The sequence below is a fragment of the Lissotriton vulgaris genome, chromosome 8, assembly GCF_964263255.1.
Source record: "Lissotriton vulgaris chromosome 8, aLisVul1.2, whole genome shotgun sequence".
NCBI lineage: Eukaryota > Metazoa > Chordata > Amphibia > Caudata > Salamandridae > Lissotriton > Lissotriton vulgaris.
The window spans coordinates 356,072,737-356,099,807 of NC_141696.1; the positions used below are offsets into that span (position 1 = coordinate 356,072,737).

General features: G+C 44.7%; 2 protein-coding genes across 11 annotated transcripts in view; one reads left to right on the plus strand and one right to left on the minus strand.

The window, feature by feature from the left end:
- CASK (calcium/calmodulin dependent serine protein kinase) overlaps positions 1–27,071 on the plus strand; it is a 1,261,401-nt gene that overhangs the window by 431,462 nt on the left and 802,868 nt on the right. The gene's annotated exons all lie outside the window — the stretch shown is intronic.
- The window catches only part of GPR34 (G protein-coupled receptor 34), a 33,146-nt gene continuing 8,907 nt past the window's right edge, over positions 2,833–27,071 (minus strand). Inside the window, exon 2 of the mRNA XM_086934109.1 lies at positions 2,833–8,267. Within this exon, the coding sequence (XP_086790235.1) occupies positions 7,113–8,255 (1,143 nt within the window). The 5' untranslated portion in view covers positions 8,256–8,267 and the 3' untranslated portion in view covers positions 2,833–7,112. The remainder of the gene's footprint in view (positions 8,268–27,071) is intronic.

Here is a 27,071-nt window from a genome sequence, read left to right on the forward strand (position 1 = left end):
TTGGTATTTATATAGCGCTTTCTAGATAGCCGAGTACCATTCCAGTTTGATGCTTTCATGACAAAGCCATTGGTGCTTTTGTGTCTTTTAGAGGGAAGGACAATAACGAACTGCCTGTGCGACCTTTTTTAGGTCTCGCCTGTCGATGCGCATGCGCATCGAGCAAGCGAGAGTATTGGGACTTATCCACTCTTTATCCACTGCAAGGAATCGTGGCGATTCCTTGCAGTGCCCGTGACTTTTAAGCTCAATGCGCATGCGCATTGAGCTTAAAAGCGCGTGCACGTCCGTATTTGTTTACCCGCTCCGCCCCCTCCCCTTCCCGCCGTGTTGCATTTCTCCTCCCCCCTCCCCTCTCCTCCGTCCGTCTTGTTAGTTTAATTTAACCCGCTCCGCCCCCTCCCCTTCCCACCGTGTCGCATTTCTCCTCCCCCTCCCCTCTCCTCCGTCCGTCTTGTTAGTTTAATTTAACCCGCTCCGCCCCCTCCCCTTCCCGCCGTGTCGCATTTCTCCTCCCCCCTCCCCTCTCTTCCCTCCGTCTTGTTACGAGATGTATTTTGCGTAATGGGTTTTGGGCATACATTGAACTGTTGGCAAGGCAATTCCAATGGATTTTAGTTGCACATCGGCACTGATTGTATGCGTCCGCCACTGTCAGCTGAGTTTATTTTTTCTTCAATTGGTTGAAATTCCAGTGTTTTTCTCTCACTGTGCCGCGAAGGAAATAAGCCGTTTGCAAACCGTAAACTGGATTTACCTCAGTAATGGGAGACAATTTTAGCAGGCGCATGTGACGCAGCCGTGACCTGTGACCATGTAAATATTTTAATCCATTTAGCTTTTGTTTTATTGCCCCTGCTCCCTGCCCAGGCTGGACCTTCACGCACCACAGCAGATTAGTGTTGGCCAGAATAAATGGCAGAATCATTATTCCAGCAGCTGCAGAGTCAGCCTTCTGCTTTCAGCGGTATTACCGCCTAATGCACCGTGATCGTGTTTATGTAGTGTCCGGCTTTCCTACTGCCAGGGCTGCACAAGGCTCATACGCTGTCTGCCTAGAAGCAAATGCTTCTATGCGCTGTGTCTTTTTGCTTGTTGGTTATAGTACCAGTATTTGCATAGCGCTTATCTTACATTTGCATGACATCGCAGCGCTTTTGGAACAGAGCTTTTTCACACGCAGTGGCGCGGGCCTTTTTCACACGCAGTGGCGCGACACTGGGTCCGTGCGACATTGTGCAAGGAAGTTAAATGCCTCCTTCCCCTGGGCCGCGGGGGCACCTCGGGCGCTACTAATAGTCACGCCCCTGTCCGCATAGTTCTTTGATTACTCACCGACAGAAGTCACTGGGTTCTGGAGCCACTGTTTTGACAGGGGGACGAAGATCGTCACCGATGACATCACAATTGACATCATCACTGAGATCACCGGTGACGCCACGCGCCATATGTACAACAAAGTGTCTTCACATGGTAGTCTCCTGGGACGGAGGGTGGGCACATGGCCCAGATATTCCGCTGTACTCTTAGTATACATTTTTTCGCCCAAGTTATGTCGCACTTTTTCGATTCTCTGAAAGATATCCCGGCAGAGGTAGCCAATGACAGGCCGTCGTGTTGTCTGTTTATCTGCAGTTGTACGACGAACCGCTCTCCCCCCTGCGGTACATGCATATTAAACTGACGCACATTGCTAAGTGGGTCAGTGCTAAGTGTGCAGGTCCGCAGAGAGGGATATTATTTATTACCATGGGGGGGGGGTCGTGATCAACTCGTGCCCTCTTCCGAATTGACGTTAAGCTGCACTAGTTTATATAGCGGACATTTTTCCACTGTCCTACATCCACCACCCCCTCACACCCCCTAACCCTCACCACCTCACACACCCTCACTCACCCTCACACGCCCTCAAACACCCTAACTCACCCTCACACACCCACACCCTCACCCTCACACACCCTCACACACCCACTCACCCTCTCACACCTGCTGCACTCTCCTGCTCTCTAGAGATGTGGCCTAACAACCAGAGCTGCCATCTATGTCACGTAAATACAAAACATGTTGCATTCAAAATGCTATAGGTGTCACATTCGCGAAAGTTATAACTATTGGCGTTGTAAATGACAAAGCTATCAATTTAGCTATTTGGAAAACCAACAAATAAATAAAATATTTGTCATTTACAAGACCAATAGCTCCAACTTTTCTAATGCGAGACCTATTGCATTTCCAATGCTTGTCTGTTTCAAGACGGTGGCATGCTCCGCACATGATTAATGCTAGTCTGGCTTTGTTTCCTGGTGAAGGAATAATGCTCATTTCAATGACAGTTGATGACTTGGTACAGATGAACCTTTCGTGTAGGCTAATTTTTGTTACTTGGCAATCTAAAGGTGGTTTGCATTTGTTTACAAAAATTAAGTAAAAAATGACATTGTTCTTTATTGAAATGTCAAAGTAAACGTGACACTGAAAGCAAACATTGTTTGTTCATATTTAGGTCTGGCTTCATGTTTAAAAACGTGTGTGTGTGTATATATGCATGTCTTTTTCAATCAGCCCTCTTCGTCCATTGGTCTGTTCAAGTGTCATTAACGGTTTGCTTCTGCCCACCATATCCTACAGCGTGGGTCAGCCCATATGAACCATTGGCATGCTTCACTGTGAGGGATGGTATTGCTCTCTTGCACAGTTGCACCTATGTTAGAAGGCAGCCCATTTCAGTGACAGGGCATCTGTGCTTTAATTTCTTCTATCGTGAAGGTTTTTATTTATATATTTTTTAGATGCCATTTTTTACTTACTTTTTGAAAACAAATGCACACTACCTTTAGGTGACAGCAGTTTCATTTTTATTACTTTTACACTTTTAAAGTCTATTACATATGTTTGCAAAAAAATAAGAAATCGATTAAAGAAAAAAAATACTGTTTCCAAAGCCAGACCTGTTGGTTTTGCCAAGGCTTATTCTTACGAGCTAGGTAAGCAGTTCTTCAAAGAGTGTGCGATAAAACTAGGCTTTCTTCAAAGTGTAATGTTGTACTGTGGCAGTTTAGTGAGTTAAATATTAAGTTATCTGCTGATGCTGTATTATTAAATAAATGTGCATTATTGCTGTAAGTTAGCTAATTGCAGAGTAGGAATTTTTCAGTTTAATTTTAAATTCTTATTGTTACAGCAAAGTAGAAAATATGATCAATCAATAAGAACATTAATAGAGCACACTACTCACCCGTGAGAGTCACAAGGAGCTAGGGGGAGGGGGGTGGGGGGTGGGGCAGTGGGGGTTTGAAGCAGCTACTGATCGAACAGCCATGATTCTGTACTTTTTTTTAAAATAATGTAGACACTTCCAAAGAATCAATTAAATGCTGCGCAATTTGACATCCGATTGTGGTAATGAAATATTGTGGTTAGTGTTTACAACATATACATGAATTTTTTAAAAACGTTGTTCTCTTCCCTTGGGATGCCCTCCTTTGAGAAATGATCACATTTTTGTAAGTCAATTAAAATGAAATGTTAAGTGCTTATTCCCCAACACCAGGCACGGTTCTAGCAGGTGGGCCGGGTGGGCCAGGCCCACCCAAATATAAGCCTGGCCCACCTAAACAGTAGCCTTGGCCCTCAGTAGTGAGGGCTGAAGGCAGGGGCGCAACGCGCAAGTCGTGTGTGTCAGCCCGGGCCAGACAGCTTTCCCGGGCGCACACACACAGACCGCTTTAGAGGTTATCGCAGCCCTGCACCCGAGTACTTCACAGGTCTTTGAAGACCATTAACATGTTAACGAGGCTTTGTTTACTTTTTTCACCCCTTCATCTCGGCATGGGGAAAGGTGACGAATCCTTTCTTTGACACTGGTAACCTTTGGTAACCTTTGTCTACTGTCCTGCTGCGTTCTTTTTCTACGCTGCTCAGGCGAAAAGAAATTTGTTTATTCTTAGTCACCGTTCCTAACCCCTGCAGTGGCTTATCACATCAGGCTGTGACACAAAGTTTGACTAATGGAGTAGGTAAGAGAATGTGTTGCTTCATTTTTTTCTTTTTGAAATCTGCACAGGCCCAGCAGGACACATACTTCGTGTGTGCTTCATTTAAACGGTTTTTATCTTTTTCATCACTCAGCCCCACCCTCTTCAACGTCTACATGAGACCTCTTGCTGCCATCGCACGCCAACACAACCTCAACATCATCTCCTACGCCGACGACACCCAGCTGATCCTCTCCCTCACCAGAGACCCCGACACCGCCAGAACCAGCCTAAACGAAGGGATGAAAGACGTCGCCGAATGGATGAAGAACAGCCGCCTGAAACTTAACTCAGACAAGACGGAAGTCCTCATCCTGGGACCATCGCCCTCCGCCTGGGTCGACTCCTGGTGGCCCCCAGCCCTGGGTACCGCTCCCAAGTCAACAGACCACGCACGCAACCTGGGCTTCATCCTGGACTTCTCCCTCTCGATGACCAGACAAGTCAACGCCGTCTCCTCATCATGCTTCCACACCCTTCACATGCTTCGCAAGATCTTCCGATAGATCCAGACCGAAACCAGGAAGACGGTCACCCAGGCCCTCGTCACCAGCCGACTGGACTACGGAAACACCCTCTACGCCGGAACCACAGCCAAGCTACAGAATAGACTCCAACGCATCCAGAACGCCTCCACCCGACTCATCCTGGACATCCCCCGACGCAGCCACATCTCCGGCCATCTAAAGGACCTGCACTGGCTCCCCGTCAACAAGATGATCACGTTCAGGCTCCTCACCCATGCACACAAGTCTCTCCACGACCTGGGCCCCAAGTACCTCAACGACCGCCTGACCTTCTACACACCCACCCGCCAGCTACGGTCTACTAGCCTCGCCCTCGCTGCCGTACCACGCATCCGAAGAGCCACCGCCGGAGGCAGATCCTTCTCCTACCTGGCGGCCAAGACATGGAACTCCCTCCCCATCCACCTTCGGCTGACCCAGGACCACCTCGCCTTCAGGAGACAACTCAAGACCTGGCTGTTCGAGCAGTAGCGGACCCCTTCCCCCAAGCGCCTTGAGACCCTTCCGGGTGAGTAGTGCGCTATACAAATGTTATGATTGATTGATTGATTGATCTTGATCATGGCCGGTGCAGGACAACAATAAGGCATTACAAAAGGCCCAGATAACGCTGGTGATTAATGAACATTCTGGAGAGCAGTCAATTGTCTGTTAGTAGTTTTTGAATGCAGATGAACTGTATTGTATCTGGATAGCTCAGTGGGTTACTGCGTTTGTCACAGAGACCCATGTGTTACTTGCAGTTCAGAAGTTACAATCGTATCATAGGACAGTGACCTATGAACTGTCATCTAAGAGCTGCCTACAAACATGAATGGTATAGTTAGTACTTCGCATTTTTTGTTTTGTGATACAGTTAGAACTTCCCCAGTCTTTCGTTATTCTAATGTTGCTAAAATGAGTATGTTTGGACAGATATACATTTTTATCAGTAAAGCGGACTCCCATGGAATACTCTTTAAATCCTAAGGTTTTGTTTCCCCAGACCAAACCCTCTTAAAATATCCCACCCACCAGTATGGATGACATGTGATTCATACACCTTGTAATCCTCATTGGTTTATGTGACATTCCCTATAGACTGATTTACATACTTGTATGATTCATTGTCTCTGTATAATGTGTGTGTGATGCAAAATACTGACACACACTACACTGATATGAGTAGCAGTATACAACAAATGAAATGCATATGAGAGAGGGGCTACGTAAAGAGGAGTGGCACAGTTGGAGGGTGGCAGTGAGGGAATCCGAGGAGGAGGTAGTGGGAGGGGCTATGGAGCGATAAGGGGCACTGTTAGAGGGTGGCAGTGAGGGAGTCCGAGGAGGAGGTCATGAGGGGGAGTTGCTACGGAGCGATGAGGGGCACTTGCGGAGGGTGGCAGTGAGGGAATCAGAGGAATAGGTCAATAGGGAGGGCCATGGAGGGATGAGGGGCACTGTTGGAGGGTGGCAGTGAGGGAGTCAGACGATGAGGTCATGAGTGGGAGAGGCTACAGAGAGCTAAGAGGTACTGGTCTCCGAGGAGGCGGTCATGAGGGGGAGGGGCTATGGGGCTATGAGGGGCACTTGTGGCGTGAGGCAGTGAGGAAATCTGAGGAGGAGGTCAATAGGGGGTCATGGAGGGATATGGGGCACTTTCGGAAGGTGGTAGTAAAGGTATTTAAGGAGAAAGAGGTTATTGGTGTGGCGCCAAATAAGACTTTCGCATCAGCGATAAAGGCGGGCCTGTCATGGCCTTTCTGTTTTTGTTTATTTAATTAGCAGTCAGGTCATAAGGGCTACTGTGGAACGTACTTTAAAGAGTGTGCTAATTACATTTACTGCTATATTCAATGTTTTAAGTTTGAAGGTGATTTTTCTAATGTTTTTACCGGGCAAAATGAAAGTGGAGCCCAATGGTGCCTGATATGGGGCTGGGCCCGAGGTCAGCTGTGACATAATGTGCACTGGAGAGGAGTAGTGGATATTCAAGCCTGTAAGGGAGTGTGTTGCAGAGTCTGGGGTCAGGTGGAGGTAGTAACGAAGAGGGATTCTCCCTGAAGGCTCGCACAGAGGGAGCCCGAGAAGTGTCACTTGCCTGATACTCCCACCTCAGAAACCTCCTCTTCCCATCAAAGGAACATTACATGGAAAAAAACACTTTTTGAGAGTGATAATATTTAGAAAGAGATTTGGAAAAGAGTGTGTTTACTGGGCCTTGCAAGACTAAGAAGAGACAAAGGAGGGCCCTGAAGGAGGCCTGCCCGGAAATATATGCAACAAATCAAGCCCGCAGTGGCCCACCCAAATGCACCCTTGGCCCACCCAAATAAAAATTCCTGGAGCCGGGCCTGTCCAACACTCAAGCCTATGATATTGTTCTGTCTCCGTTTTGGAAAGTACACAATGTTTTCCACAGGTTATCAAAGCCAGACAGCAACAAACCTCTTTCATTGAAAGATCACCCAATGAAACCCTTCAAACCGCAGATCGTTACAGGGTGATAACTCCCAAAATGACAACTCACGCCACCTATTGCATTTGGTAAAACGTTGCTGGCATGCGTGTCTCAAGAACCTCTCCTTACTAAGTGAATCGTTTGTACCACAGTGCCTGAAGAAGAAACCGCATGGGCAGGTGCTTGACTTTGGCCATGAGGACATTCCGATGTAATGCTTTCACTTCTACTTGTGTCTCTATGATCCCTGCAAAGAAGCTGGAATACAGTTTTCCGAACACTGCTGGATAGCGTAAAGTACATGACTGGATCTAAGCAGCTATTGAAGGCTGAGAATACCAGCATGATCTCATTGGTGTTGTGAATAATGTTTCGCCAGTAGCAGGATGTGGCTTTCAGCTGAGATGTTATATAGAAGAATCTGAAGGCGTGGTATGGAGCAAAGCATATGGTGAAGATAAAAAGCACAACAAATGATTTCCGGGCTGTTCTGTTATACTTAACAGAGTTGGGCAGATTTGGTCTAGCCTTGGAGACTTGAAAAAGGGTCTTCGCAATTTTAACATATGAAAGAATGAGGAGAATGAAAACAACCCAAAAGACTACAACAATAAAATAGTTGAATATCGCCTTCCACGTTGCTCGTAGCCTGTAATGGAAACACATGGTAGACTCACTCTGCTTACTGCCCAGCTTGTGTGCTACCAGGGGAATAACCGCAGCAACTGACACGGCCCACAGGAGACTGCAGATGTAAATGCTGCATTTTGTTCGTGACATTTTATGTCTCTGCAGAGCACGTGTAACTTTTATGTACCGGTCCATGCTGATCAGTCCGAGAAGAATGATGCTAATATACATGTTCATATAGAAGAGATTACCCACAACTCTACAGAAAGCCACGCCCAATAGCCAGTTGTTTTGATTAACATGATAAATTATCCGGAATGGTAGGCAGAAGATCAGCAGGAGATCGGCGATGGCGACGTTAAGGAGGTAAACTTGAATGGAGTTCCGTTCTTTATGAATCCACAAGAACACATAGAGTGCGAGTGCATTGCCTACTATCCCAATGATAAACGTTACTGAGTAACACACTGCTAAAACTCCATTGAGGGACTGTTCGTCGATTGTGCATTTCATAGAACTGGAGGTGTCCGAGGAATGGTTGTCCGTGGCATCGCTGGTGTTGGTTATTGTGAAGTCCTCCCAGAGGTTGGAAAAAGGAGAGATACTGGTCACAGTTCCATCCATCTCATTGAATTTCTAGAAGCATAAAAAAAGCAGTTCATTATTTTGTTTGCAAATATATTGATGAATACAGTGTTGAGTCATTTTGATATGTTATTGCCCCGGGAACTTGGACAAAGAAATGAGCAATTTATGACCTAGCTAGACCCCGAGTTCTCCATTATAAATGGGTTTAATGAAAAATGCTAATGTATTGTTAGTCAATTTGCTTTTCTTCCTTTGAAAACATGGATATTTTGAATAGGCATTGGTATGGCATGCTTATACGTTTTTACAATGTAATTCAGTAGAGCTGTGTCGGAATGTTACATGTTGGGTGCCTGACACAACACTGTATTGGCAACAGTCCTGACCTATAATTAAATACTCCCTAGTCATTTCAGCCTGTCTCCCGAAACATGTAGTGCTCTGAAAAACTGGAGAAGTGCTATTCTCAAACTCTGAGGCGTATCACTGCTCGCATACAGATCTGGGTGCAACATTCTTCATTAATCAAATACAGGTCTTATTACTGCCCTTCGTCACAGACCGCCACAGCCTGGGTTTCCTGTATCCAACATAATCTTGCAGTCTCAGAGGTGCTCTACTAAGTCTGTTAAACGGACCAGAGCTTGTATTTGGTAGAGAACCGGAATTCAGTAAGCTTATCAAGAATGGAGAAATAAGAGAGGTTTGTGTAGAAGTGGGAGGAAGGCCGTTCATTAACATGGTGATCCAAAGCCGGCCAGGATCTACTGGTCTGCTTGGAGTCTCCCCTTCAACCTTTCAGATGAAATACGATGTCATCTGACACAGGCCACATTACACTAGTTGTAGACATAAATACTAATCTATTTTTTATCACCTAGTGTGTATATATGCCGGTCACTCTTCCTTCACATGCCAGCAAAATAATATTGATATGGTGTGTGCCCACAGCATCCTACGGTGATGTTCCCAAACTAATGTCAATGTCCGACCTTCTCGCCCACCTGTTTCTAGCCAAAGGATCCATGATACTGAGTTAGTAGGAGTCCAAATTCATTCCAAATCTTAGAGCATGAACAAAATATCCTTTACTAATCAATCACTCGGAAACGTTACTATGGTCTGTCTCCCATTCCATTTCGGTGGTGCTATCCCGCCACCTTGTTTAATATATTACAAGAACGTTTCAATCGATTACAAATGTACTTCATAGTGGGAGATCATGTCTTAATGTGAGCAAAAATTTGAAGATTCTATTTTCCCTAAGTAAAAAGAAGTATAGTAAAAGTTATTAATCAATATTATTTGATATCTTCAATGTGATTAAAAACTAAGTCAAGAGCCAAAATGTATGACTAGACCAATGACAGCATTGGTGGTGATGAGCTTCGCTTCAGTAGATTCTATGTAAAGTGGGATCGGATAGGTAATAATATTCCTTAAATTTGCAACTCACTTGTTTTTATGATGCTTTGAACTCATTTGAGTGTATTTCTTAAATGTTTAATTAAAAACAAGCACTGAATTGTACCACTGATGTGTAAATGACCCCTTAAAGCACCCAAGTCACAAAGCCAGTCTTCAAAACAAAGATGCTGCTTTAATGACGTTATGATTTTTTTCTTTTTTTTTTTAAATAGAGCATTTTCATATATTAATTGGTTGCTTCAGTTCCTTAGTCTGTTGCGTATTCCTAAATTCAAGCAAAGAGTGACACGATGCCAGATGTAATCTACTCTAAGGAAATGGCTTGTTTTAATAATGTTAAGCCTCAGGTTGGAAGGTCCAATAAGACAAAATGGTAAGAGACAATGCTAGATGAATGTCTGGTGCGACAGCCCCTAACAACCAATAGAAATGTTCCTGGAAGCCCGATGGCCACAGCCCCTTTGCTTCAAGTAGCAGGAGTAATGTCCAGCTGAAAAATGGTACCTGGACTAACAGTTATGCAAAGAATTATCTAAAGGTGTAATAAATGTTGATCAACCTATGCAGATTCTAATATTAAAAAAATTACAGATCTATAACAATAGCAGGTACAGTGAATAGGGTGATGAAAACATGCTAAATATAAAAATGGAATTCAGTACTTTGTGGGTGTGTGCTTGTTAGAATTTGTGTTACAAAGCCGTCATTAATAATAAAAGAATCCAAAAGATAGTTTACACAGGATGACGCTAAAGAATGAAAAAAGCAAACCGTGAATTCTGGTGATACGAGGAATGGGGAAATTCTCACCGAAACCGTAATGTAATTTTATCCAATTGGAAGTGATAACTTCCCTTAAATATTTATAAAGGTAACGTATTCTGTATGTACCACTCCATAGGCATTTGCACACGTGCACAATAAATACTTTTGCGTTTCTGGGAATAATTGTGAAGACCCTGTACAAAAAGGTAAGACACTCCTCAACAAGAGATTTCTCGCCAAAAGAGACCCCATAATCTTTAAAACAAATGGGAGACCCTTGATTAATTATTGAACACATTAATGAAACTAAAACAGTGAGTGGCTGATCGTCAATTCAGACAGGCGCACCTGAATGCCTTTGGTACAGAATTGACGCCTCGGTGTCCTGTCCACAACCTACACATCCGAATAGGAAGCTCAGTAAAACACTGTGGTTTTCTGAAATAGTCTGCATTTCCTAACTTGCCACCTATCACGCTCCTTCCTTTTTTCATACTCAGCACTTTAAGTGGCCTAATCGCTAAATAAACCAACAATACCCCCTATGCTTTTTTAAGAGTCGCAAACCACTATGCTTCTATATAGAAAGGGAGTGAATGAAAAACCTTGCCCCTTAAATTTGAGAATGGCCGCAGATGAAGCTTATGATCTCAATACTCATAACCTACCGTTTCGAGTTTTTCGCCTTTTGATTCATGCTTAGAAATGTTTTGATCTCCACGGGAATCTGCAGTATTTAAGCTAATTCATACTTGGGTGGCATGGTAGGATTGACATAAATACTTACTTTTGGATTTACAACATGCAAGCAGTAAAAAGAGGCATGGTACTTTGATATACTTTAGCTGATCACTTAAACAGAATATGAATCGGTAAGTTAAATTCGTATCCTATAAGAAAACACAAAAAACTTTAATCTTTCTGAATTGCATAGCTACTTAAAACATTGGCAAAGTACATAAAGTAGTAGAACTCCTAAAACAATTGTACTTGACTGACTGTGGCCCACTAGTACAGAATACAGGGTATACATATTTAATTCTATAGAATTGAAGTGCATTTAAAAAATATTTTGAGCAGTTTCATGAATTTGTAACAAAAATACAATCTGTTTCCGTGTATATTCTTGCACCACACGTACACCACTATACCCACAGATAGTACACCTCACTATTGTAACTGCTGGTGTGCAGCAGAAATACCAGCGTGGCTTTCTTCCTCGATACACGGTAACATAACCTTCATGCACTTGATCTCATCCAGAACTTAATACATCTTGGATAGAGCTCCTACTGATGCCATAGAGGCACTAGCAGCTAACTTAGAAACCCTCATCATCTCCCGACTTCTTTGAATCCCCCAATTATATTGACACAGTGCCAGTGACATAAACATTCCTGGCCCTATTACATGACCTTGAGGGAAAACTACTACTCCTACACAATTCTCTCAAACAGGCACATTCAGACAACATACAAGAATAAATAATCTACCTGTGGAGGTAATACAGCAATTAAGGATCACTCAAAGAAAATCTCTTTATCTTTAGAGGTTTGCAGAATCTTTCAAGGTGAGTGGAGTTTGTCGGAACATCTCTCCATTGTTCAACCGTGTGAAGTAACAACAAAACTAAGATGCAGAGAAAAAACCCATATGTTTAGTAATGCACTGTCTGTCATAGTTGTGATCGAGCACTATGTCTAGGATTTACTTTTTATAATGGAGACACAGCTGTTTCACTCAGTGCACCCTCTCGTGAGTTGATGATCCTCCCTCCCCAAGGCTGGAAGTCAAGTGATAAGGGGATGGTGTTTCAAAACTTCTAAGACATCAGTTGAAACTTTCACAAATTACCCAAGCATATCCTCGCTTTGGAAATCTTCCAAATAAATATTCTCGACAAAAAATACTTGTTCCAAGAATATTCTAATGTACTACCTCGCCCCGTTCCTTAATACTGTTAATCTATGTCTTTATGACTGGTTGGCGTAGCGGGGCTAGGCGGAGTGCCACGGAGACGGAACCAATATCTGCACACTCCGCATAGGTCCGCTACCCTCCGCCTGCCTCCCACCCCACACTATTAAAATGTAAAAAAAATAACAATTTAAAACACCTTACCTGATCGCCAGTGTCCCCAGGCTTCTCTCTCCCTCCATCGTGCCTTCTTCTTGAAAACTTTGCATGCACGTGCACCCGTTCATGCGTATCCCTCGCGAGAAATTCACGGGCGCACACGCATGCGCAGTTTTCAAGAAGAAGATGTGATGGAGGAAGAGAGAAGCCCGGGGACGCTGGCAATCAGGTAAGGTGTATTAAATTGTTATTTTTTAACATTTTAAAAGTGCGGTGGGAGGCCAACTCCGCTCTGCCGCGAGTGTGCGGAGATTTGCCTGCTCCACCTACCTCGCAGAACAGGCAAAATTCCACACATTCCGTGGGCGGAACGGAGTTGCCCGCCCACCCTTTACACTTCCTAAACGAAAAGGCTATACATGAACAATGACAATTTTGTAATTAAAGCCACATAAATGCATCACAGAAAATACACTGTATTTCATTTGAAAGCTACACTCTTCTCACATCTGCTGCAACTATCCTCAAAATGTCATGCCTTTGATGTTTGCTGTTCTTGCGTGGATTCTTGCACAATCACTCTATATACAAGGAGGTATGTACGAAGTGTCCCAAGCCCAAAGATGTCTTGATAAGGCAGCATTGAAACTGGTAAGATCTCACACTTCTCCTTCCTTTTGAAAATAACATTATACAGTTGCAGAATCCTTTTTTTTACTAAACAAACGAATTACAAAGAAGACAGCAAAACCAACCAAACACAGTATCAGTATTATGAATGAAATATACAGTAATCATAAACACAACAAGTGGAAATGAACATCAATGTATATATATAATAAGAGATTCTAACTCCGTCTTTTAAATAACTTGGACGTTTATGCATCTTCAAACTCTTTGTTCAGCACAAGATACAACATCACCTTCTTTTGAAAATTAGACATATTGACCTCAAATGTGACCTGAACTGCCTTTCTTTTCTGTTTGACACGTCAGTCCCAAAATGAATTCTCATCACCCATTTAAGCTCCAAATTCTGTCATAATTTGTGTTTATGGAATTTTTGAAGAGCTTTATTACTTTGTAAATTTGAGTAAACCTGGACTATAATGCACACCCCATGGTGCTTTAATTTTTACCAATTCGCCAACCTTAACACCACCATCTTCTACATTGGCCTTTTTATCAAAATAACTTTTTTCTTTTCTTTTCATCCCGCTAAATCTTTTACATGCCTCTTACTCGGATCTTTGCAATTTATATGCTTTACCGATTTCATCTAGCTAGGACATAGTAATGTACTGGGAACCCATCCCTTAATTAATTCAAAAGGAGTTTTCCCAGTGAAAGCCCACAGAGCTCTTGATAAGGCAACATAGATACTGGTAAAATGTCACATAATCTGTCATCTTCAAAGACGCCTACTTTCACATCACTGAATAATTTAGACAGTTGTCCTTAAAATACCTTCAGATTTTCATTGATCCCATACGACAGAGACCATTTCATGGGCTGTGATAGGCAACATGTGACACATTGTTGACCATGGAATCTCGGCTGTGATGGTTTGATTTATTTATTTACAGTGCTTGATACTTGAACTAATGGAATGACCCAGTTCTGATACTTTTACCTTGTTAATTTTAATCTGTAAGAGTGATGATCATTTGACTGAATCACATTACACTGCAAGGGGAGTGGGAGGAGGCGTGGAAGAGAGTGTACCTGTGTCACTCTATCCTCTGGACACCTCAGTGTCTATCGGCACACTTTATTCAATTTCATTTAGTCGTAGATATTTTCTTTTGCAATCCTCGCCTCACAACATATTGCCGTCATTGAGTGCGTCCCCGATTAGTATGTAGATTTACCAGTGTGTCAGTCATTCAAGCACAGATGCATAGCAGTTGGCTACGATTGCGCAAAACAGAGTAGTATCCAAAAAAGTGATGGGTGCTTGAATTAATCGAAGTCCCTGGTAATGACTCAGGCCACATCCCAGTCAATAGTTATTTTGCACATCAAGCCACCTCAGTTTGAACCCAGCTATATGCAAATCAGTCTTGACCCTGCTCCAATTGGAACTTTTCAACCCAAACTACCATTCCAGGTCTTCTCTGAACTGGAACACAAGCAACCCAGGGCAGGTTTCACCCTAGGTCTGTGCTCATCAGTCGGGTACAGCTTGGTTCAAGTGACATGGTGTGCACAGGACCCACGTCTAGGCATTGCGATCTCATTTAGAGTGACAAACAATAGTATGCAAAAAAGTGATGGATGGAATGCTTGAATTATCTCATAATGAGTGAAAAACCGGGAGTTATGCTCATTCCAGTTCAGGGAGACCCTGGCAGTTGGCAGGTGGCAGTTTGGGCTATACTGTTCCCAATGGCGCTGGGTCAAGGCTGATTTGCATATGGCTGAGTCCAGACTGAGGTGGCATGGTGGGCGAAAAATGATGGATTGGGATGCGGCCCCGCACGATCGCCAGTGGCATTCCATTCATCACTTTGTTTTTTGCTGCCCTGAGCAGCAGCAGCTCCTCCGCAGTGTTGGAGGAGCCGTCGCCCCACTGGCTCAGAGCCAGCAGCTGACAAATTAAACAATATGTTACTGTTGTTTTATTTGTCAGCTGCTGGCTCTTAGCTGGAATGGGTGGGGCCTGGGCATGGGAAGGGGGGAGGAGGAGTGGTATGTGCACTTTCAAGTGCTTATGTCCGTTTGTCCGGCCGTCTCAGGTCGGCCAAACTGACATGCACACTTCGGTTTCTCCAACCAGGCTGTATTGTACAACCGGGTTGGAGAAAAAGCTAAGACTTCGTGTCCCGGAGTGAGCGTCTTTTTAGCCGGCTCAGGCCAATCCCCATGCTCCTGTCATGTTTGAGAGCAGCGCAGGGAGTGGATGGGAGCCTGATGCTGTCCCAAGGGACCAGGAAGAGAGTAGCGCGGGGCGGACGGCAGCACAAGGTAAGTCTTCTTTTTACATTTTTATTATTAAAAAATAAGTCTCCAGGGATCAAATTCATTGTGTGCCACCAAAAGGTAGCATATTTTGTGGGCGCCCCCCTGAGGACAGCCCTGTGGAGGGGGGAAAAGGAGGTCCTATACATCCACATATATTCTGCAGCAGGCAGATGCAGTCACTCACTGCACCTGCCTGCAGGGTGCCCCTTTGAGGTTCAGGCATGTGCAACCGCCCCATCTTCAACTTATGCTCTGCTTCCAGGGCAAGCGTAAGATCGTGCTTGCCCTGATTGCAGTACATTGATAGTAATAGGGTGCATGCTCCCTGTTTGCACCCGTCTAACCGGTTTAAAGAGTTCTGTGGTGCAAACGTCGACAGTACACCCATTACGGTTTCTGAACAAATTTACGGTTTCTGAACGAATAAGAAGGCCTCAAACTTTCCCACTGTGCTTTATACGTGTTGCTTTGAATTTGTCAGACTGTGATAGAATTCCCACTCCTTACCATATGCATTTCGTCATGCTCCGATTTCCATGACTAGTCGAGATCTGTGGCCCAGATTTTTCTGCGAAAGCCCCAGATTTCTTTGTTGCCCTCAGATGTGATGTATAAATGTAATAAATGTAAATAAAATGTCCAGTATTTGCAAAGCGCGAACAATTACCCGAAGGTGTCAAGGCGCAGGGGGCCGTCGGGAAGAATAAGCGAGCTATTACCCAGAGTCACATGGTGCTGGGCAGAGACCCCTGCCGCCGGAGCCGGGGATCGAACTATGATCCCCAGCTTCCAGCATAAGTCGCCCTGGCCGCTGCGCCACACCTCTTCCAACATGTATTGTATTGCACCATTTATATTGCTTTAACTATCTCTCTGTGGGCACTGATGCACTTCCCTACATGTGCAGCAAGCTATGCCTTGCAGGATGTATGGCTTGATGTGTGGTTGTCTTTGTTATTGATCCTCTTTTGGGAAGTGTGTCCATGTTGTGTGCGGTGACCACCAATGTGTTATTGTGTTATGGGTTATGTGAGGAGGGCAGAGATCATGCAGCACATGACTGAGATGAAAAGTGCGCCAGAGCGGCTGGGACCAGTGTTATTTCAATTGGTAGCTTTATAAACATTTAGGAATGTCAAGAATAAATACAGTGAGTGGAATTATTTTTTTGCATTAGATTAAGGCTGTTGTACATGCAGGTCACTGTTTTCCTGATGGACGTTGCATTTCTTCCAGCAGAAATGTTGTAAAAATCTGGATTTTTTTCTGAGGATTCGAAATATCTTTACCCATAACGTTTACTTGATCTGTGTTGGGAAATAAATTAGACATCCATAGCCTTTGCATGTGATTAACAGTACCAATACTTTGATGCTAGCAAGCATATTTTAGAAAGGCCATATTTTCTTCAATCTAAATTGAAATAACCTACTTGTTCCTAAACTGAAATAAACCTGTTGGATTTCACTAAAAGATTAACGTTTTCCCTCTTATCAAATACCACCAAGATTGACCCTCCTCCGATTCAAGTGTTGACCCTTAATTAGTAGAGACTTAAGGCAAGCAAAACACATGGCATGGCACTTTGTTGCACACCTTCCCGGGACATCTCAGAAACAATTTTCCAGTAGCTGTCAAATCTGGAGTGGGCTATTGTGGTTGATTGCATTTTTGGCTGCCCTCAAAACTCAAGTACAGCCACTGTCTTAAACAGAGTTGAGGCACTCTGGTGATCCTTGTTTTTGGATGGCACAAACACATGCTGCCAACAGTATAAGGTATTGATTGACATCCAGTGCAGCATAACATCAGTGTAGTAAATTTGCCTTTTCTGCTTGGTCACCACAGATTTTGTTTTTTGATTTTTCGGCACCCTATTTTTGCTAGCTTTGTGACTCTTCAACTTTACTACTGATAAACTGTAGTAAAGTGCCTGTATTTCCACCTTTAAATCATGTGCTGTACATTGGCATTTCCCATTTGATTTCCCTATAAGTCATTTGTGTGTGCATATAGCGCCTTAAATGCACCTATAGCATGGCAAGAGAAATATCTTATGTGGGTTGAATTGTGTATTCAACTGTCCATAGATATGACCAAAATATATTTTTTTCGGGACCACCACTGTGCTTTGGCTAGGTTGCAGTTAAAGTGCATTGGCACAAAGCAGGAAAAAATGTATGTGCCATTTAAGAAAAGTCTATTTTTATACATTCACATTGACTCCCAAAATTGTCTTTGAGGGCCACAGGCAATATGCTAATACATAAAAACAGCATACACTACATATTGAAGTTAGTGAAACCTCACTGTGAAATCTCACAGTGAAATAAAACCCTGAATCCATTTTACGTTGTAGACCTTTCCCTAATAGGGATGGGAGGGATTACAATCTTTATATTCGTAGCATGTGTTTCCCTTGGCATTTATGGCTTGTTGGCTCCAATGCCCAGCAAAAAAGGCATTTCTCTGTGTGAGCTTTTGTGTTTGAGGGTGTCAATGAGAGTGAAAGTGAGTGAGAATCTGAGTTTGAGTGTTTATGAATAAGTGAAAGTGAATATGAGAGAGTGAGTGAAGGAGTACGAGTGTATTAGAACGAGAGATTGATTGGAGGATGTGAGATGGAGTGGAAGTGAGTCGGGTCTAGCTTTCAATGGTGCAGCTGGTGTAGTTGCACCACGGCCCAGAGTGAGTGAGTTGTGTGTATGTGTGTTAGTAAGCGACAATGAGAGCCAGTGAGTATGAGTATGTTCATGTGTAAGTAAGAGTGAGTTGGAATGAGCATGAGTGAGAATGAGCAAGTAAGAGAATACGAGCTAGAGTGAGTTAGGGATAAGAGACTAAATGTGAGAGAGCGTGAGATCACCAGCCGCCACCTTATTCCCCGTAATCTATTTAAATTATTTTGGTGACTTTTGGTTCATTACTGTTTTCTCTATTTTTCAACATTGGTTTGGGAATATTATCGTATTCTTTACTTTGAAGTTGCTGGTAATAATTGACCCTTAGCATGCACTTACTTCTCTGGGGATTGCCTGCTGCTTGGGTCATAGCTACCCGGAGTTGAGCCGAGATTCCATCAGAACTGGGGTTTGATCTCCTCAGCATAGTTTTTTATTGATTTGGTAGACGTAGTCCCCTCCCAAATGAATAACCCCCTTTCTCACTCTTGGGTTTTAGACTTCTGTGGTACGCATAGTGTTTGTGCTGGTTGAGGCCATATTTTAGCACTGGATTAAGCGTTTAGAACATTAATGAGGAATAGCTCCCAACCCTTTTTGTGTAATGTTTTGCCTCATAGAGTGCCATGAGTGTTTGAATGCTGTTACCGCTCAACTTGCAGAAGGCTCCAGAATTCATTTGAGGTAATTTTATTATTAATGCCTCAACTTTACCTACTGCAGAGAAACGTATTTGAAAACAATGCAGTGTACTTCATAAGTGTAGTTTGCTTCGCTATCCAACAAGCCACTTAAAGAAAACAGACTTCATACTTTTGGGAATCCTAAGCTATACAGCAGCCTACAACACATCCTAGCTCGCTCTGAACACTGACTAGCTCTTCATTGTTATCTAAACCTTGTAGTTTGCATAAAGAAAAGCTGTTTTTCATGGTAAAGTAACCATGCCTTCGATCTCTGTCTGATATATAGGCAAATACCTTCTTAGGCCCTATTTGGTGAGCTCAAAGTAAACTTGTTCTATCGTTAAACACACAGCTCTCTCGGCCTTTGGTGACATTTATTTGATAGGCACTTCCTGTCACCAGCTGAGTGGTGCACACTACAAGAAACCCAGTACATATCATGCATGTTCGAATGCTTGTAACATATTACCTCAACTGGTCATGGCCTTGGTAGGATAAAATGCTGGCGTTGGAAGGCCATAGGTCATGAAGCATATCTTTGAGGAAAACTATTCATATTTCTGGAGAACATTTTTTGTAGTTCTTGCCCTTTTATGCTAATCTACCTTCATGCTCGTTAGACCTTTCGGCTAATCCTTTTCTTTTTATTTGGGACAACAGTAGTTTAATATGAATTAATACTGCTAATACCAATTTTTTTGTTATACCAGTGTAAATCCACTGACATCAATTAATCAAAATGACACGTGTAACTAAAGTGACAATACACACCTATCCTTCTCAACTAACCACAGATGACATTAGATTAACTTTGACCAAGATACCAGCACATGAAATGATTTTGAAAGCTAACAAGGATATTTTGAGCATTCCAGTGTAGTGGATTTTGTTAAGTGAGTGCGACAAAAAGCTATTAGTTGATAGATTCATTGTTTACACTTGATACCCATATTGAATTCTGAACTCACATGGTTATTGCTCTTAGATCCACATGGCTAGTGACTTTGGTGGTCTCATCCTGATTCCTAGAGGGTTCTCAGCTTTTCAGTGCAGTCTGTGTGTTCCAGTCTATCCAAATCAGTGAAGGTAAAGCAAAACGAAGGAAGGCACCTCATTGCCGTTTGACAGATGCAGATTACTCGCACACTGCCGCTGCAGCAAGATGAATTTGTTTTCATTTCTCACTGTCTGGCTTGTCGTCTACTGTGCACAAAATATACCCCTTGATCTCCAACAATCTAATCTCATTCCACTGCCTCCAAACCCAACAAAAATATTATAGAAGGAGGGTGGTTTACATGAACCCAAAGATTTGCAATACATCTTGCATTATCTGTTATTGTAATTCGACCTGAGCCACCCATCCTTGATAGTGGATTAATTATTGCTTACAATTACAAGATAACAACGGAGATTGCAGGTGCTGCCAATCACTAACTTTCTTATTTTGATTTGAACATCTGACCATGAAACAAATGTTGCAATTGACCAATTTGTGTCCTTTTCAATTGGGTTCTTTTATTTAGAGAAATATTTATTTTATATTTAGATCTCACCCATTTAGAAATTTCAAACGAAATTTTTTTTAAGACCTTATGTACATCAACAAAGGATTTCCTATTCAAACATACATATACTACATACATTCAATCATACCACTCACAAACCACGCTATTTACATACAAAAACTGTGATACTCATTTTTGAAACGTTTTTGAAAAATATGATTGCTTTCAAGGCTTCTTTGTAAATCAAAGTTATTGCATTGTAGATACAATTTATATGTTCTTTTGTTGTGTGTGTATATATGTATATATGTAAATAGCGTGGTTTGTGAGTGGTATGATTGAATGTATGTAGTATATGTTGTCCAAAAAAGTTCAAAACTTTCTATTTCTTGATAAAAAATTGTTTTCTTGTTTGAATAGGAAATCCTTTGTTGATGTACATAAGGTCTTAAAAAAAATTTCGTTTGAAATTTCTAAATGGGTGAGATCTAAATATAAAATAAATATTTCTCTAAATAAAAGAACCCAATTGAAAAGGACACAAATTGGTCAATTGCAACATTTGTTTCATGGTCAGATGTTCAAATCAAAATAAGAAAGTTAGTGATTGGCAGCACCTGCAATCTCCGTTGTTGTTTAGTAGCTTGTGGCAAGCAGTGCTGTTGGGAGCCCGGACCCAGTAGCTTTTTGTTTAAGGTACAATTACAAGATAATCAAGCTCACTTGTAACTGTGGATTCTCAGGTCTTCAACGTAAATCAGCACTTCACCTTAACTTCCTGCCTGGACGTTTCATTTCCACATTTTCATCTTGATGTTGGGATAAAAGCAGTTGAAGTTAGATCAATTAAAATAAATTACTGGGCAAGAGAAATGGGTGGGATATGCACACATTGAATTGTTTAAAGTAGAGTGATCATGCCCTTTACTGTAACTACTTAACAAGAAGGCATTTACATGAAGGGAGGGCCTACATGAACAATGTATGTGGAAATGTAGCCTAATGATTGGCTAAGACACACACAGAATGACAATGTTATATGGTGCAAATTAAACCCTTAAAGAAAATAAACAACTATGCTTCTAAGCTATATTCATCTATTAGAAGGGTATTGTCCAGTTATAATCTATGCTCTGCATGCAGATCTGTGCTCTCTCACAGAAACTGCTTTTTTACTGCACAGTTTCCCAAGTGGAAAGATGGGACTTCCTTGTAAAAGGCAAAACTTTTTAGTTCCTTTTTTTAGTGAATACAGTAGTATGAAAGTACAAGCCCTATTTTAGTTCCTGCATTTCCAGAATCTCAACTGATTTTTTCTACTGAGACCTAGTGCTTCCCTCCTCACAAATCCACTTCTCAGTTTTTGCATTGCCTTTCCCCTCTTCTCATTGACTATCTTTGACACACTGTCTCCTCCATTTCAGTCTTGGTTTTAAGTCCTCTGCTCCTTAAACCGATGGTCTCTGCTGGCCATCATGCAGAACCGTGTACAGCATTTGATGCGTTCAAACTCAGACATTGCGAGACTAGTGGGTCTACCTCAGAGGTCATTAATTGTGCGATCCTGTTGGGTTGTAGACACCACTGGAGTCCGCCTACCTCCTACATTGAGCATAATCCCTTTGTACCTAGTTTTCCCCTGGCCGCCTTCAGTAGTAAAAATGTTAAACAGGAAGTGTATGCATGGTTTCACCCACATAGTTCTGTTTAAGATCTTTCTATAATTCTGTTTAACAGTATGTCCCAGACGAACGCAACAATTACTTACTGTTATTTGATCAATACACACAAAGCATGTCATACCATCCAATCCTTTCCTCCTCCCATCCCAACAGTCAAATTATAATAGCTGTGTCTATAGATTCTAATGCCACATCCTACGACCCTTTCTACAAGGAAGACTCACCCCAGCCCCTAAATTCAACATTGCTTTGACAGTCTAAAATTTTTTATTTTAACCTGATTACCCAAGGGATACAGGGTTCCGGTTTAATTGGTTCCATTGTGAGGTTTGTCCCATTTGCATACCTTGACTGGGATACTGGGCACATGAGAAGTGTCCCTGGCCAAGTAAATGTGAAGACCTTTCTGTTTTTTACTTCGGTCTTGTCTGAGTTGAGCTTGAGGCAGCTGTTTCTCATCCAGGTAGCAACGGCCTACATCACGTTGTGAAAATTGTTTCTGGCGATTGTGGGCTCGTTGGTGTTGGACTTGGCCCTTTTGGCACGTTCACCCCAAAACTTTTTGTGTTCTCCCAGCCTTTTTCTGTAACCTGGTGTTGGTGATTTTAGGCCTCTGAGCACTTTAGCACTGTGGTTCAGTGTAAAGTGTGTTCCCTCTCTGTGTATGTGTGTTGAGATGGGCCTGCCCTCCCAAAGGAATGCATCAGGGATATGTGTGTCCATGGTAATTCCTGGTATGAGAGGCGTGCAGGGGCGAGTTTAGTATGTGCGAACTTGTGAGAATAAATGCTACGCAATGGTGTGTGCATATTTATGGTGACTTGTGGAGAAATGCCACTTTTAGAAGTTGGCATTTCTGTGTGCTGTGTCTGCCTGCATGATGTGAATTGCAGGTCTGGCTTGTGAATGACAGGTGCTGGATGACGTGGCTTGCTCCAGGAGCCAGGATGAGTCTGCCCAGTGGTGAATAGGAAGATCTGCATGTAGATGGGAGGGAGGAGTTGCACCTGGGACCTGAATAGGACTGTGCCTTCCCTCCACAAAGCTGGCTCCACCTCCTGTGATGCGTCTAATGTCCCTGGCCTGTCCAGTGAAAAGAAGGATGGAGTCATGTACAGAGTGCTCCTGAACCAGTTGGATCTAGTTCTCCCATGCCCTGCACTCTTAAGACAAAGGAAATGTGTGTATAAAAAAAAGGGTCTGTGACCCCATGAGGTGGTTCAGTCCTGGGTGCTGTTCCTGACACTGAGGGGGCATGCTGCTGCTGAGGCCCAGGAGGACCTGCCAGGAGGGCTGCCTCTCTGGGCCCAGCATTGCCTCCTGAATCCTAAAGACTTTCTTTTGGTTGCGCCTAGCGCCTGGTGAACGCTATATTTTCTCCAGGGGAGGAGCATGGGGACTTAGCAGCACGGAGCTTCCTGAGGAGACAGAGAGGGAACCCCCGGCGTAGGGATTCCCCCATGAGACAAGGGAGCGGGTGCCCACCCCGCGTATTTGCGTTCGAGTGGGAGCCTACCCCGCGTTGTGGGTGCAAGTCTGGCGGGTGCCCAGCCCGCAATTGTGTCCCTGAGAAGCGGGAGCCTACCCCTCTCTCTGAATATGCTAAAACGGTGGAAGCTTGACCTCGCACTTGAGCAGTAATTACAGCGGGTGTCCACCCCGTGTGGTTGTGCTGCGGCAGTTTTCCACCCCGCTTATTCCACTATTCCATGCTGGGTGCCCACCCCAAATGGTCGCTTTGTATTTATTTTGTTCAACAACGGGAGCCCACCCCATGTTGCCGCCGAAGAAGTCAGCTCCCGGCCGCGGCAGCGGGACCAGGAAATCAGGCACGTCTGACTGGCCTGGGGCAGAGCCAACGGCCGGAAGAGGTGCCCGGATTGTGGGTTGGATACGGGGCTCCCATGAACAGTAGGGAGCCCCGGCGATGGAGTGAGAAGAAGTAGGCAGGCGGGAGCTCACCCGCCTGCATGGATGCGGCTGGTCTGGGCGGGGCTCCTGTGTCGATGGGAGGAGCCCCGCGTGCTGCCTTGGATGTTCGGAAGCTCCCTGCGGAAGTCCCGGTCCCAGGAGAGGGACCGGGTGAAGAGGAGCCCAAGAAAGGGCCGGTATTCACCCAAGCGGGGCTTCCATGCTTGAGGAGGGAGCCCTGCATTGTGCTGATGACCAGAGGAGACGGAGTTCCGCCCAGGAGAGCAGCCTGGTGAGTGAGGGCTGAGTCCTACGATGGTTAGAGGGGTGGTGTTTATTTATTTATTTATTTATTTATTTATTTAAAGAGTTTTATATAGCGCTGGCTAGACCCGTAGGTATCAGAGCGCTTTACATGAGAATCAACAATGTAACAGAGAATGGGGCATGTTGTCTGTGCCCGCCGGTAGTTTGGTTTCTTGAGCGGCCCTGCCTGCTAGAGGGCCGCTCCAACATGGCCCCAATTGTTTTCAAGGGCCCCCATGGGGGCCAGTGTGTCAGTTGGTCACAGCCGGACAGTTGTAAGCTTGACCCTGCACTTTGGCAGTAATTACAGCGGGTGCCCACCCCACGTGGTTGTGCTGCGGCAGTTGCCCACCCCGCTTATTCCACTACTCCATGGTGGGTGCCCACCCCAAATGGTCGCTTGGTATTTATTTTGTTCAACAACGGGAGCCCACCTCATGTTGCCGCCGAAGAAGTCGGCTCCCGGCCGGGGCAGCGGGACCAGGAAATCAGGCACGTCTGACTGGCCTGGGGCGGAGCCAACAGCCGGAAGAGGTGCCCGGGTTGTGGGTCGGATACGGGGCTCCCATGAACAGTAGGGAGCCCCGGCGATGGAGTGAGAAGGAGTAGGCAGGCGGGAGCCCACCCCGCCTGCATGGATGCGGCTGGTCTGGGCGGGGCTCCCGTGTCGAAGGGAGGAGCCCCGCGTGCTGCTTTGGAGCCTCGGAAGCTCGGTGTCGGGGCCTATTGTCTGTGCCCGCCGGTACTTTGGTTTCTTGAGCTGCCCTGCCTGCTAGAGGGCCGCTCCATCGTGGCCCCATTTGTTTTCAAGGGCCCCCATGGTGGCCCAGGGGGGCCAGTGTGTCAGTTGGTCACAGATGCCCAGCCGGACAGTTGTCAGCTGCAACATGAGGCATGTTCTAATTTCAGAGCCCACGTGGCTCCAAGTTTTTTTAGGGCCCAGTGGGGCGTCCCGAGGGTCCTGTGGGGCCCGTGCCCATTTGGTCCCAATTGATGATGAGAGTCCCTCAAGGGGACACAAGGGCACAGTGGTGCCATTTGGTGATCCCAGCTGCCCAGCAATTAGTGGGCAGCTGCTACGTTTCGGCTAGGTCACATTGAGGAGTCCCAGGAGGGGAGCCAGGAGGCACAGTAGTGCCCGTGCATTGCACACTTTTTGCTTCAGCTGGGAGTGGCAGCTTAGCGCCCTGACTTTGTGGACATAGGGTATTCGAGCCCCTTTTGAGAAGGCCAGTTGGCCAGGGGGGACTAGGAGGTTGGTAGGGCGCCAGGCCCTAATGTGATTTAGGCAGGTGCTAGGAAATGTGATGCATGCCCGGAGTTTTATGCACCATGATTGATGCCTCTACTGTGGTTTATGCCTCTGAGGTTATTGCGTAATGTGTTTATGCTTATGGTGTTGGTGCATAGGGTTTATGCTGGTGAGACCCATTGCGTAATGTGTTTATGCTGATGAGGTTTGGGCCTAGTGTGGGTTTATGTCTAATGTGATAATGCTTAGGTCATTATGGTACCAGTAGTTACTGGTTGTGTTTTGCATGTGCTTACCTGTTCTGACCTTGGCCCGATTGGCCTGGTCCTGTATATAGTCCCCTGTGAATATTGCCCGTGCCAGTTGGCACAGTGTATATGTGATTGTATCTAATGTGTTAATGACAATACAAAGGCTATTTTTCATATAACCTTGTGGGGAGTTCCTTTTGTGGTGTGCCTAGTGTGTTGCTGCTGTGTGTGTGTGTTGCGCAAACGCTTTACACATTGCCTCCAGACAAGCCTGACTGCTCGTGCCAAGCTACCAAGGGGGTGAGCAGGGGTTAACTTGGCGTGTAACTCATTTGCCCTGACTAGAATGGTGGTCTCTGCCTGGCCTTGGTGCAAGCCTTAGCCAACCAGAAATCCCATTTCTAACAGTTGGTAAGGGAGAGGAACAGCTGAGTATCGACGTAGGAGATGTTGACTCCATGGTTCTTGACTATGGCTGCGAGTGGAGCCATGTAGATGTTGAAGAGGGTGGGGTTCATGGAGGAGCCTTGGGGGACTCTGCAGCCGATATCAGTAAGTTCTAAGAGGAAGGATGGTAGTCTGACTTGCTGTGCTCTACCAGTGAGGAAATAACGGATCTAGTCCAGTACTGTGTCGATGATGCCGGGGTCGTGGAGTTATGTGCTTAGGGTGCGGTGGGAGACCGTGTCAACGGCAGCTGAGAGGTCCGGAAGAATGAGGGCTGCTGTTTCTACCAAGTTGATGAGAGAGCAGATGTCATCAGTGGCGGCGAGGAGGGTGGTCTCGGTACTGTGGTTGCTTTGGAAGCCCGATTGAGAGGAGTCTAGGACGTGGTTGGCTTTGATGAACTTGGAGAGTTGGGCGTTGATGGCCTTCTCGATGACCTGGGCTGGGAAGGGGAGCAGGGAGATCGGTCTGAAATTATTGAGGTCTTTCGGGTTGGCGGATAGTTACTTCAGCAGTGGGTTAATCTCGGAGTGTTTCCATTCATCGCGGAAGGTGGCTGTCTCGCTGTAGCAGTAGATGGTGCTGTGTAATTCAGGGGTGATTGAGGCGGCAGCTCTTTAGAAGATGTGGTACGGTCATGGTGTTGAGTGTTGTCCATGGTGAGTGGGGTGCAGTTGAGCAGGATCTATGTGGGAGTGGTGGCACGTGTGGTGTTGGCTGGAGTGATGGTCGGGTCTTGGGTCTTGGGTCTCGAAGCTGTTGTAGATCTGCTTGATCTTGTGGTGGAAGTAGGTGCCGAATTTGTTGCAGAAGTTTTGGGAGGGTGGTTGATGGGTTTGGCGAACTCCTGGACTATGGCAAAGAGTTCTTTTTCTGTTGTGTGTGTTGGTGTTTT